Source organism: Bactrocera neohumeralis, chromosome 4 (assembly GCF_024586455.1).
Source record: "Bactrocera neohumeralis isolate Rockhampton chromosome 4, APGP_CSIRO_Bneo_wtdbg2-racon-allhic-juicebox.fasta_v2, whole genome shotgun sequence".
Lineage (NCBI taxonomy): Eukaryota > Metazoa > Arthropoda > Insecta > Diptera > Tephritidae > Bactrocera > Bactrocera neohumeralis.
This window is the reverse complement of record NC_065921.1, coordinates 90,471,871-90,484,531: the sequence shown is the minus strand read 5'-3', so window position 1 is coordinate 90,484,531 and position 12,661 is coordinate 90,471,871. Positions and strand designations below refer to the sequence as shown.

The 12,661-nt window shown below is 33.1% G+C and overlaps 4 protein-coding genes across 6 annotated transcripts; 2 read left to right on the top strand and 2 right to left on the bottom strand.

Annotated features, from left to right (window-relative positions):
• Window positions 1-91: 91 nt before the first annotated feature.
• LOC126756202 (damage-control phosphatase ARMT1-like) lies at window positions 92-2,961 on the top strand. The gene is made up of 7 exons (XM_050469083.1): window positions 92-762; window positions 838-943; window positions 1,019-1,115; window positions 1,181-1,449; window positions 1,753-2,216; window positions 2,307-2,446; window positions 2,497-2,961. The coding sequence occupies exons 1-7, from the start codon at window positions 671-673 to the stop codon at window positions 2,715-2,717; spliced, it is 1,389 nt and encodes a 462-aa protein (XP_050325040.1). The 5' UTR covers window positions 92-670; the 3' UTR covers window positions 2,718-2,961.
• LOC126756197 (E3 ubiquitin-protein ligase Smurf1) lies at window positions 2,955-10,273 on the bottom strand. Of its 3 annotated transcripts, none has more exons than XM_050469069.1 (10): window positions 9,375-10,273; window positions 8,641-8,813; window positions 8,542-8,580; window positions 6,962-7,198; window positions 5,964-6,901; window positions 4,561-5,899; window positions 4,249-4,438; window positions 3,996-4,195; window positions 3,767-3,930; window positions 2,955-3,689 (listed from the first exon to the last, which is right to left on the bottom strand). In XM_050469069.1, the coding sequence occupies exons 2-10, from the start codon at window positions 8,693-8,695 to the stop codon at window positions 3,405-3,407; spliced, it is 3,447 nt and encodes a 1,148-aa protein (XP_050325026.1). In that variant the 5' UTR covers window positions 8,696-8,813; window positions 9,375-10,273; the 3' UTR covers window positions 2,955-3,404. The 3 variants fall into 3 exon arrangements, with proteins under 3 accessions (XP_050325026.1, XP_050325027.1, XP_050325025.1); XM_050469070.1 differs by having other exon boundaries at window positions 8,641-8,827; window positions 9,987-10,273; XM_050469068.1 differs by having other exon boundaries at window positions 9,987-10,273.
• A 780-nt stretch (window positions 10,274-11,053) lies between these two features.
• LOC126755215 (uncharacterized) lies at window positions 11,054-11,684 on the top strand. Its single transcript, XM_050467613.1, has 2 exons — window positions 11,054-11,515; window positions 11,569-11,684. Exons 1-2 carry the CDS (start codon window positions 11,144-11,146, stop codon window positions 11,629-11,631), a joined length of 435 nt encoding a protein of 144 aa, XP_050323570.1. The 5' UTR covers window positions 11,054-11,143; the 3' UTR covers window positions 11,632-11,684.
• On the bottom strand, window positions 11,673-12,570 carry LOC126755214 (methylosome subunit pICln). The gene is made up of 2 exons (XM_050467612.1): window positions 12,372-12,570; window positions 11,673-12,306 (listed from the first exon to the last, which is right to left on the bottom strand). Exons 1-2 carry the CDS (start codon window positions 12,488-12,490, stop codon window positions 11,712-11,714), a joined length of 714 nt encoding a protein of 237 aa, XP_050323569.1. The 5' UTR covers window positions 12,491-12,570; the 3' UTR covers window positions 11,673-11,711.
• Between the last annotated feature and the right edge of the window lie 91 nt (window positions 12,571-12,661).

The window sequence follows — 12,661 nt, the reverse complement described above, 5'->3', positions numbered from 1 at the left end:
GATTGTGAAATTTTCAATCCAACACAACGTATATATAAAATTTTCAAAGTTAAGTAATTAAACTTTAAAGACGATCGGTCATACGCAATCACTAGCACTTCACTAATATTTAATATATAAATAATCCACTTCCAACCTCTTTTTCTTTATTTGAAGGTTATCAGTCTAAATCATTTCAGTGTCAAGTTTGACATTTTTAAAATAATATGTATTTAAAAACTTCAATAATGTACACAGAAATGCAATCTATTTTACTCTCTTACCTCAACTGTATTTAGAAGATCTTACCACTTTTAGCAACAGTTTTGAAAAATTTGAAAAAGTCAAAACATTACACAAAAGTTTCTCAGCACAACAATTAATTCTACCTTACTTTAAATTTTACGTTATTAAACACATATCGTTTAAAACAATCATGAAAAGCAACAGCTTTTTTTTATTATTAGAATTGAATAATGCAGCAACATAAAAATATTAATTTAAGAAAAAAATAAAAATAAAAATTACAAAAGAATTTGCGTTAAATGGTCAAAAGAATATGTGATGCATTGTTAATTGCAGTTGAATATTCGCGCACAAATATTTTATATATACATATATAATTTCAACGATCCTATGTCCGTCGCGGAACAATTTTCGGCAATTAAATAAACAAACTGAAGATTTCAAAATGTCCAGTGCAAACTACGAATTCGATATTAAATATGGTATATTAAATTCAAGAACCCCAAGGCATTCGCTAATTTCAGCCCGATACAAGCAGTTAAGCTCGATATACATACATGAGAATAATAATAATTACGATGCCAGTAAAGTTTGAATTCTAACTATTTTTAGAAGTTTTGCCTACTTCGTCTTGCGCTACAGACTTCCACATAATTTAGCAGAAATAATCCTTAATTTGTCAGAGAATTTGGATATTTTAGTGTCACAAAATGGCGAGGTATGAAAAGGCATACTGATAGAACTCAAGTATAATATTTAAGTTTCTGAAAATCTTTACAATTGTAAAACTCAGGAATCTCGAGGGGACTTTGCAAAGGTAATTTATAGAATAAATCAATTAAAATACCGATTGGAGCATGATGGACCCTTTCATCAATTTTCTGGAGCTGGTATATATTAAACTAATCTTTATAAAGTGGAAACATTAATTAGTTTGGTCAACTTCCAAATATAGAGCCAGATAAAGAATTTTGGAACAACTTCCTGTTAAATCTTGAGGAAGGGCAAAATACTTTCTTCAGTACATGCTTTCTTTATGCCGAATGTTATGTTTTTCGCCGTTTGATATGCTATTTAGAAAACACAAAAACTTTAAAAGCATTCGACTACTACGTTGTGAAAAAACATAAATCCCTAATAGCATTTTTATCGACAATAGAAATTATACTGTTTGGAATACGTACCGTGCAGACTTCTGATGATGTATTACGGTTCCTTTTAAGGGTACGTAACTCTATATATACATACATATATATGTACATATATGTATACAAAATTATTTTTTATATTTTTTAGAGGACGAATTTCCCTCCTCCTAAAATACCTACACTTCTCATTATAGAAATTTATACATACTTATGTATGTATATGAAAGTAACATATAAGTATATAATATTACAGTTTACATTTATTTATTAAAATCCTCTTGGTTTTTAATATAACTCGTTCGATATAATCTAGTGCTTAAATTCTGCCAGTATAATCGTTATTTATTATCATCGGACGGTTAACCCAATTATATTGCAGCTTAATCTTTGGGGTAATCAATGCGATATATCTGCTGACACAGAAAAATACAACGTAAAACGCAAAGGACCATTTGAGCACTTACGAGCTTATGAGAAGAATATAATAATTGATAGTACAACTTCGGTTATCAATTCTTTTAAATCGGCGGATCACACTAAGCCCGTACAAGTAGATTTCATTTGCGACAACGCTGGTTACGAGTTGGTTGTAGACTTCATACTGGCTCATTATTTGCTGGAATCGAAACTGGTAGACAAAGTCCGTTTTCACATGAAAGCAGTTCCTTGGTTTGTAACGGATGCAACAATCACAGATTTCCTTTGGACTCTTCAACAATTAAAAAAACAGGCTGGGCGTTGCACACAAGAATACGCCAGAATATGGCTCCAAAACTTGAATGAAGGTAAATTTGAAGTTGCAGAGGCTGATTATTTTTGGACAAGTCCATATGAATTTTACAGGTACGGGTATAGTATCTTACCGAAAATACATACATATATAAACATACTCAGATATAGCATATAAACATATTTATAAATTTTTTTCTTCAGAATGCGCGATGTACGTCCAGATTTATATGAAAAACTTACTCATGCTCATATGATCATTATTAAAGGTGACTGTAACTACAGAAAACTAATAGGGGATTTTCGTTGGGATGCCTCGGAGCCGTTCATAACTTGTATTAGGGGTAAAGGCACAATAGAAATATTTAGCTTAATTAAAACGTTCTCATTAAAGGTTTTCAGCCAGCTAATATATGTAGTTTACGAATTGTAAAAACTGAAATTATTTGTGGCATGAGTCCAGGAAAAAATGAAGACTTGGCAAAAAAGAACAAAGATTGGATGCTGAGTGGTGAATATGGCACCATACAGTTTATAGAAAAAAACTACTGTGGTTGCCCAAATACCACACCAGACTCTCTAGAACACAGTACGCTTGGGCAACAATATATGTAATCGTGTTTTTCAAGATGTGTTTGATCTCAGGTGACCCATATTTGCTTAGAAATCAAGGAAACCCAAATTGTAGCAATGTATAAATAAATTCTACTCCATAACCACCCCTACGTAATTTGAATTTTTTAACCTTTCGTAAGATGGTAAAAGTAGGAAGAGTAGTATCAATACTAGGATTTCTATATCAATACATACAACAAAACATATAACACTGCTAAAAAAAAAACAATTTTCTAATTCTTGAGTGCAGATATCTTCAATTTTTATTAACTGATTAATCACAATCATGATTTCTTAAAGTGTTAAAACCATTATAACAAAAGATTTTTCTCATTATATCTTATAGTTATATACATACATATGTTCTGATATTCTCGGCTACGATACTATATGTACTCGTATATGAACAGAACTGTGTATACATATGTGTATATTTATTGTTATTTAATATTATACATCTGTATGTATAATTTATTTGCGATTCTTCTAAATAAAGAAAATCGGCAACAATTAATCAAAAAATTAATAATTAACAAATTGAAAAAAGGGAAGCAGTGATGTTTTTTTTTTCAATCCATCCAAATAAGTAGGAAAAATACATGTTTTTTAGATCCACTGGTTATTAGGTAAGTATTTAAATGTGTAGCATTCTACCACCAGATTACTTCTATCACTCCACTTAAATAACTATTCTACAGCAAATCCACAAGTTTCTTCCACAGCCTGCGTCAACTTATCGCAAAGCAACTGGTATGTTTCATAAGGCGGTAAATCAATGCGATTGAAGCAAGTATGTGCCTTTGGCAAATTTTGAGTGGGCACATCTGTAGTTAGGTGTATAGTAAATAACCGTGGGCCTACCGCTCCAGTTGAACCTTGCAATGCTCGAAAACCTTGCAATGGCACCCTTGATGAACCAGTTACAAATTGCAAAAGACGTGCACGCATTTCTGAAGAGTAAGATTCCACCACCTCAAAGATAAAAAAAATATGTATATATAAGCAATTAGCAATTAAATAAATTAATGAAGAAAATCATTAACTATTACCTGCCAGAACCATATCACTTGTTGCGTTTCTGGTGTACAGTGTTTCAGTCTTGTATTGACGCGCCAGTCATTAACATCAATGCTAGAAATTCCGCCAATTACTAATTCTAATTCACGCTCATCAAAAGGTCTCAAAAGCTGACCTGGAATAAGTTCACAAAAACCTACCAAATAAAACGGGAGATGTCATAAGTACGCACATTTGAATAGTTTATAGGTATATATTAACCTTTCTGTAACGCCAGAAATTGTTGCTCTATACCTCGCATAAATCTGTAATTTACATAAAGTTTAACATATTCGCGCTTATTATCCTCTGTTACTGATATTGAGGCACCTAGCGGCTTTAATTCATGAACTACCAATGCGCCAAAACTATTGTTCTCAACACTAAATGTGGAGTCTATAATTCCCGTTATATTATTCTCACTATAATTAGATATATTGTTAATTTTGGAATTGCATCTATTTGAGTGACTTACAGCATCCAAGTTAGACTACGATGCAACTCTGGATCAACACCTTCTATATCATTTAAAGTTATCGGTTTATTAAGAAGTTGCTTATAAAATGGTGTTGTAAAGCCACCATCTAAGCAGTGTCCATGAAATACAGCTATCCCTAGAATGCGACCAACGAAGTGGAAATACGATAAGTGGTCTGGATTAACACCTAAAACACATAAAATAGATAAGAATTTGACAATAAAAAGTTAAAATAAATATTCTTTGCTATATTAATTTAAATAACCAATTTGAATATTTCAAAGATTGTCAATGCAAGGCATTACTTACCCGAGTCTGGATTAATTTGCAACGTATAGTGATCATCACGTGAATATTGAAACAATCCATATTGGGGATTAAGCATTTCACGCGATAATAAATGAAGCCACTCACGCGCAACTCCACCGTAATCAAGGCCTTCTTCTCCTTTGAATTTTACCATTAAGCGTTTACGCATGTCCTTAGGTCGCATTTTCATAATCAGTCTGTAACTCTCTTCAAATATTTCGTTACGTGACACTTCAAGACGACAGTGACCGGACTGTGGTTGCAGTGTCTGCAAGTCGGTGCGCAGAGCGCGCATTTTACTAACTAAATCCCGCCGATATTTGGGAAGCAGTTCAGAACCTTCTAAAAGACCTTGCGGCAGGTCTGCGGGCGGTGTACTTGTGTTATTAGCTATACGATGGGATGCACCAGTATTACCACTTGTTGAACCGCTATTCCCACTTGACAACGGATGCGAGGCTGCTGGAGAAAGCTGCTGCACGATACTCCCATTACCCGTAGAAACCAAATTATTCGCTGCACTGGGACAATTTCCGGTATTAGATAGTGCGCCGCGCCGTATCATTTGGAGAATATTACAATTAAATCGGGGATCAGTAAACTGTGTTGTCCGATTATTGTGATCTACAAAGTACACTCTCCCAGAAGCAGTTTTTCGTTGCTCCCAACCACTTGGAAGAGGTCCGATTGCATCAAGTGTTAGATGTTGTGTGTCAAAATCACGAGGTATACGTGGATCATGCCATGTCGATACACCAGTAGGAGTGTGGAAAAAGTATACTTGACCTTGTTGAGTAGTTCGCATCTCATAACCCGTTGGAAGGTCCATTAATGGACGTACTATTGGATTTGTGCCGCTATTACTACAAATGGCATATCGATTACTTCCACCACCGCTGTTGCTGGAAGCGCGCGTGCTTCGCGATGAACGGCGACGTGATGGCTCTTCAGTTCCTCTTGCAGGACGTCGCTGAGAACGTTGATTACAAACAGTTGTTCCTGGAACTCCTGTATTTGAAGAAGATGGTACACTACCATTTCGTATATCCCTTTCACGCTCTCTATCACGGTCATGTTCTCTATCCCGATGATTGCCATTTGATGTTGTAGTACTAGTCTGCTTTGAACTTTGTGAGTTCGAGTTTGCGTTGGGGCTCTGACTGATATTTGACCCAGTAATACCGCCAGTAGCCACAGTATTGCCATTTCCTGAGTTAGGGCTCAATAATATGCTAGTAGATGTAGATGAAGAGAGATGGTCATTACTTTCGGGACTCCAACCATTAATATGTAATTGAGTGGCATTCGATCCGTTTGTACTACCAGCATTACCGTTTGCCTAAATAAATCATATACATAGTACTTTAGTATTAATTCAAAAAGGGTATGGTATTTATAATTACCTGATTTGGATTATTCGGACGCTGTGGCGTACCTAATACCAGAGATCCGTCAGCAGATTCTGAGGAAAGCTGCTCATTAAATAAATGCCCCGCTTGTTGGCCATTTGAAATTGTTGCTAGCTTCCTACTGTGGCTATTGTTACCCGCTTCTCCATTTGAAATGTTACCCGATGTAAACATAATAGAAGCGGTAGCGGTTGTTGTCGTAGTTGTGCCAACCGCTGGAGTATCTATCGTAGAAACTGTTGTCGAAGCATTATTATAATCACTTACACGCATCTGCGCAGCTGCTTGTGTAGTAGCACCAATAGAATTTTGATTTTGTTGATTATTGCCGCGTACCTGCTGATTTGGTTTTCTTATATTGGATACCGCGACTGTCAAACTATCATCATTTTCCACACACTTTGGACTACAATTCTCCTTGCCTATTTGGATGTTAACGTTTGCGTTGACATTACTGATAATACTGCTACAACCCACGTTCGAACATGGTAGCACTTCCGTAGAATGACGCCTTTCGTCAGATGCTTCGGCTCCATTTCTCTCAGAACTGCAACTATTTTCTCCGTTAAGAAGATTTGTACAAGTGTTCGATCGAGTTGGTCCGGCGGGATGTCGCACATTAGTACCTTCAATATTTTGGACCCTTGGCCGTTGACGACAGCGCATACTAGGTCTATCCCATTGCGTAGATTTTGTAGCATGATTTACATAATATACGCGGCCATTACCAGCGCGACGTTCTTCCCAGCCTTCTGGTAAATTATCTTCAGAAGAATCTCCTTCCGATGGGCCACGAACATCTCCACTGGGACCCACCACCGCCAAAGGGTTGCCCCCACATGGACCATCTTTTGACAATAAGGCAATTATAATCTGTCCACGCACCATATCATCATCCTCAGGAGAAAGTTTTCCCAAATTTAACCGCGTAACTAAAGAAGGATATATACACCATTTATTAAAAATTCCTATTCAAATATGTATTGACGTACATCCCATTCCTTTCAACTTCTGTATTGAATCTGCAGGTATGCGTACACAACCAAGGAATCCACTAGCTTTATGTATTTTCCGCTGATTCCAAACTGTAATAGTAACAGCATCGTTACTACCAATAAAAAGGTCGTAGTGTGCATTCCATTTAGGATCTAAAGTTGACTTGCTAACATCCGTAGTATATATTTGTGCTGTACCATCGACCTGTACTTTAGCGAATGGGTCTGGAAGTCCTGAGAGAAAAGACATAAAAAATCCATTATATAAATCGTATTTAAAATCGAAATCTTGAATCTGTACATAAATCTTACAGTTTAACACTTCACTCTGCATGTCTTATGTTCTTTAAGCATTCAGCAGTTAACTGGGCTAAAAGCATATTTAACTTCTTCTTAGAAAGAACTCAAATGATTACCGACGTTGTTTTAACTTTCGAAGATAAAAACCTGTAACTCTGCCACATCATTGTGATAAAACTACGTTTAAAAAAAAAAAACTAAGTTTAAACATATCATGAGATTAAGTAGATGAATAGCATAATTTTTTTCAGATTCATCACAGAGAGTTGGTAAAGTGTACTTGTAAAAGAAAACGAAAAATTAACGAATTTAAAGGACGTTCTTAAGCATTTTTGTTCAATCACTTTTTTTAAATAAACATTGAAATTTATTATGGTCTATTGAGAAGATACATTTAATTGAATATCGCAGCTTTCATTATCCTTTGGTTTTGAAATTAATGTTATCAATAACTCCAAATGAAATTTCAAAATTTTACACTGCTTGTTGTGCCTACACCTATGTACGAGTTGTGTAAACTTATGAATTGTGAGTGCAACTCTTAAAAGTCGTGGAATTGTCGCAGCATGTTCATTGAATTTGTATGTACCTACCTAGCATGAAAAGCTATTAAGTGAATATACCAATGAATATGCTGCCCTTGTATTTTTTTGTAATAGTTCTTATTTATAGAGTAGAATACCTAAATAATTGTGAGGAATGTAGTTGCGTTAACACATCTTGGCCGGAAAAATTCAGTGTCCGTTCTGTTTTCCTTAATCCGACTGTCGCTAATTACTTTATAGAGGAATAGAATGGAGATCAATTGAAAATTTTATATGTTGACAATTTTACATGATCTGATATTTTTTTAATCTATTTATTAAATATCCATCTAACTATTTGAATTCAGTTCATTAGTGTAGTACATCCCGTATCGTCCATCTTAAGAAATTATTTATTATGGTTTCAATTTGCATTTTATGCAAGATTAATTGCGCTTCAGAAAGCAAAATCAATATATAGTGACATTACAACTATTTACAAAATTTATCAAAATCTAGTTGGAAAATCAATCACACGATCTTATTGTATCCATAATGTTTCCACAATTAAATTTTAGTAGATAGTTCTTTTAAAAATGTGAAGAGATCTATCACCAAAATCATATTCCACATCAATATACCATGCCTGCACGTTTTTGAATACAATATATAATTTGTCCGAAATTTTGGTTAACAAGTGATAGTAAATTTAGAAAGGACTACTGATATTGCAATAAAAGTATTAATACTTACTAAATAAATCCTTACGAGCCAAGTTTCGCGCACACAATACTGAAATAAAAATTACACATATCAATTGTAATCCACATTCATTATAATTTAAAAACTTACTTGTTATTCGCACTTTGTGTGCTCCATTACGGCGGGGATAATCTAATTTATTCATATTCTGTGTTGGTAAAAGCCTTCTAGTTTCAAAAGCAATGCGCACTTTAAATTATATTATAGGGCACAATATTTACACGTTCTATATAATGTATTTATGTAGATATGAACAGAAACTTCTATAATGAAAAAACTTAGAAAGTAAATCTTTATTTTTTTGAAAATACTTTTCAATTTGAAAATCTAATTATTTTATTTTAATTCATTATATACTGTATAAAAAATTTTATATTGTAGGACACAATTTTATATGTCTTATGTATTGTAATTTATGTACATATATATGAACAGACACTAGTATAATGTGAGATTTATAAAATAAATCTGTATTTATGAAATTTAAATATTATCAATTTCAATATATAAAAAATTTGTTTTGTTTTATTTTTTTATATAATTATGTGCAAAATACCTAATTTGCTAAAGAATTAAACAAATTTTAATTGTAAATAAATAGCTATATTAAACTAAAGACAGTCCACTAGCATAAAACAATCTTCAAAACAGTAAAACTGCGACAGCAATAAACTATACATTAATATCAACCCATACGTCGATCTAGTTTCTAGTTCACTTTAGGTTTCTTTATACCTTAATTTTGTATTACGAGGCCTTTTTAAAAATAATTTATCTGAATTATACAAAAGAATACAAGCATAAAGTAAAAACCTCATACATACGTTGTTGTTGTAGCGGCAGAAAATATTCCTGAAGTAATATCGAGAAATGGTGCCTAATTGACAGTCCAGTTCTGTTCCGGTTACTTAAAACCGACCTTCTTGGGACAAATACCCTCTTTATATATGAACCATAAATTTTTCGTTATAAATTACCACACAATCATGCGTTCTGAAGTAAAAAATTTAATACTATGTACACAATATTTAAAGGATTTACATTATGACTAAATTCTTTAGTATGTCTTCACTGGGTATCGTATTTCAAATTACCATATGTTTCTTGAATTTCTCATAGTTAGGACCTGTTCCACAATCTTCACAATTTCGAATTTTTATCTGGTAAGACTATATGTATATCTCTGATACGGAATTATCAATTACCAACCGATCATTAATACCGAATTTACCTTTATATCTATACAAACATACCAATTACACATACTATGTTAAAATGAATTTATGTGCAAATGAATGAAAACTGTTTGGTCTTATTTTTTGTCTGCGTAAATCTTATAATAAGGTATATATAAGGACTTTTTTCAGAAATTTGAACTACAGATTAACACGAGTATGTTCAATTTACGTGTAAAATGTTAAGCGTTATTTTATTACATTTTACAATTAATACAATAACTTTTTACTGTGATTCCATCGCGTATGTGTGTGTGCATTTGCAAGTTCTATCCTTTTCGATTCCATATATTTGTGCCTTTTAGATGTTAGCTTTTTTTATAACTTTTACGTTTTGAAGACAATAACAGGGTTTTTATTGAATCACCGCGACATAAATTTAAATCACTAATCAATCACTTTACTACAAATTTAATTACTACTTATTAGAGCAAGTGCAAAATCTCGCAAAGTGGAAAACGCCATCTTTGTTGAGCAATTCCTTATCGTTCTTCGTTTATACCATGACTTTCGTGGTGAATTCATTTGTATTTATTGTGAATCTTTTTGAAAGACGAAGAAGCTTAGTATAAACAGACAAGAAATATGGTAAACATGCCATGGTACCATTATTAAGTAAAACAAATACCTTGAAATATATTTAATTATTATTACCTGTCTTAAATACGCCGTTTCTATGATCGCTATATTTGCTCTCCTTTTACATAGAGAAGTAACAACAACAAGATGGGCTTGAGCTTGTACAAGAAAGTATAACGATACCTCATTAAAAATGTACAACAGAAATCCCTGGTAGCGCTTTAGGTAATTAACCGGTGATTTAACCAATAGGTTATATAATATATTTTAGATTATAGCAGAAGACCTATTAAACCTGAATTATTATGTATCAAATTAAATATTGAATTTTTTGATATTAACAACTGTGAATATATCCGGAATAGATGTGACCAAGAATCATATAATACAAGATTACGTCAATGATTTACCGTTACTTTCTTCGGTTTAAGCTGTGACAATTGTTACAAAAAAAATTCTATGCTTTAAACAACTTAAATATGATTATCACTTCTTTTCCTGAGCTGTGTAATTAATATATATATATATACGTATTTGATATTATCACTGCGTTCGTTGTTAAGTATGAATTGTCACTCAAAGCGAGGAAAGTTGCATGTGAATGGGCCATTAGTGGTAGCTTGTCTTTTTGCTAGTCTATCATCTGTTCAATACCAATAAAGCGACAGAGTTGCCAACCTCAACCAAGAGATCATGGGCTCTCTCAACAAACAAAAGAGAATAGCCTTACATCTTGTTATAGTATTATCCATATTTAAACTAGGATTCATTGCCTCAAGATGTCTATTTCTTTAAAAGTTCGTGGTGATGCTGAAAGTAGGAATCTGGAAGTACATTATCTTCCAGCTAAAATAAATGGAGATGGGAGTACAGATGTATCAAAGTATTTCAGTTCGTATACACGGGTAGGCCAAGGTAACTTATTAACAAATGCTATTCGTGGTTTCCCGCTAAATGGAGAAATTGTTAAAATACCAACAACTCATAGCTCATATGTTTTACAAGAAACTGAGTTTTCAAATACTGAAAAATCGCGGAATATATATGTGACTGGTAGTTTCAGTAATTTTTATTATTGGAATTATGATAAAATACCAAGCAATGGAGATGCTTACAAACAGGCTTTATATTTGTTCAACATATCCAAAGAGGTAAATTTAAACAAAAAAAAATTAATCGCATATTCAAATTTTGTTTATTATAGTTCTCTGAACCAGTATCTGAAACGGATATCCAAATTGAAATTGAAAAAAGGCGGAAAATATAAAAAGAAAAAACACTATATAACAACATTTAATAAAAAATTAGTTTACTCTATAACTTAGTTTTATTTATGAAAAGTAGTGTCTACTCATCTGCATCAGCAAAACGCTCATCATTTAAATTTAAATTACGTATACCACCTTGTGCATCTTCAGCGTCATCTCTTGCACCATTTCCAACAAGTACGGGGCCATTTTCAAGATTATTCCCGTCATCATCATCATCATCCATAAAATCACTTTCTTCAGAAAGACTGTCAGCAGAATCTGGATGAAGGGCTTGGCACTCAGTCATTGCCTGAAATATGATATCAACAGTATTCACGTCATCTGGAAGAATCCAACACTCAGTCAAATGGTCATCAGTGATATCGCCTTCATCATCTGTAACATTCCCTTCATCTACATCCACATTTCTTTCATCATCTAATTGTTGTTCCATGGCAATAATTTCTCCATTTATCTGGTGGGCAACTTCTGCGGCATCTACATTACCATTCAGATTAATATTTCGAACAGACGCCCTCGTGTCTTTATCGTATACACCTCGCCATTCAAGATTATGATCTAACATAAAATATATACATTTGCATGGTATTGAGGATATCCCATGTACGCTGATTTGTTTCCATAGTATGGAAATACCTTCGCTCATATTTTCAGCTTGCCATCCTAATGAACTAATAAATACAAATATGCATACATATACTTATTGTTCAATATGAAAATTTGTTTCACTACTTACTTTTGGCTTATATATAATGTTCCTTTTCCAACAATTTTTTCTCCAATTTTTAACTTGGTATTATTAGCAGTGTAAATTAGACCATCTTCAGGTGGATTTATATGCGCAATTAAAGCCATTGCTTCAAATTAATTCTGTTTAAAATTACGTACCTATAAAAATTGTAATACCGGCATTTACAAGACTTTACTTGCAGTCTACACATACAATAGGAAATAACACGATCATCTTAGTACACGCAATATTGTTTATGGTAGGCAATAGTTATAAGAAAAATTATCATGACATAA

Excerpts from the sequence above, each read along its gene's own strand:
- LOC126756202 (XM_050469083.1), top strand. The coding sequence starts at position 671 with ATGTCCAGTGCAAACTACGAATTCGATATTAAATATGGTATATTAAAT. Across the intron at positions 1,116-1,180 it reads TCATCAATTTTCTGGAGCTG|AGCCAGATAAAGAATTTTGG; the intron begins GTATATATTAAA and ends TTCCAAATATAG. Across the intron at positions 1,450-1,752 it reads TATTACGGTTCCTTTTAAGG|CTTAATCTTTGGGGTAATCA; the intron begins GTACGTAACTCT and ends ATTATATTGCAG.
- LOC126756197 (XM_050469069.1), bottom strand. The coding sequence starts at position 8,695 with ATGAATAAATTAGATTATCCCCGCCGTAATGGAGCACACAAAGTGCGA. Across the intron at positions 8,581-8,640 it reads ACACAAAGTGCGAATAACAA|TATTGTGTGCGCGAAACTTG; the intron begins GTAAGTTTTTAA and ends TTTTTATTTCAG. Across the intron at positions 3,690-3,766 it reads AAGTGATATGGTTCTGGCAG|GTGGTGGAATCTTACTCTTC; the intron begins GTAATAGTTAAT and ends TTTATCTTTGAG.
- LOC126755215 (XM_050467613.1), top strand. The coding sequence starts at position 11,144 with ATGTCTATTTCTTTAAAAGTTCGTGGTGATGCTGAAAGTAGGAATCTG. Across the intron at positions 11,516-11,568 it reads TGTTCAACATATCCAAAGAG|TTCTCTGAACCAGTATCTGA; the intron begins GTAAATTTAAAC and ends TGTTTATTATAG.
- LOC126755214 (XM_050467612.1), bottom strand. The coding sequence starts at position 12,490 with ATGGCTTTAATTGCGCATATAAATCCACCTGAAGATGGTCTAATTTAC. Across the intron at positions 12,307-12,371 it reads ACATTATATATAAGCCAAAA|TTCATTAGGATGGCAAGCTG; the intron begins GTAAGTAGTGAA and ends TGTATTTATTAG.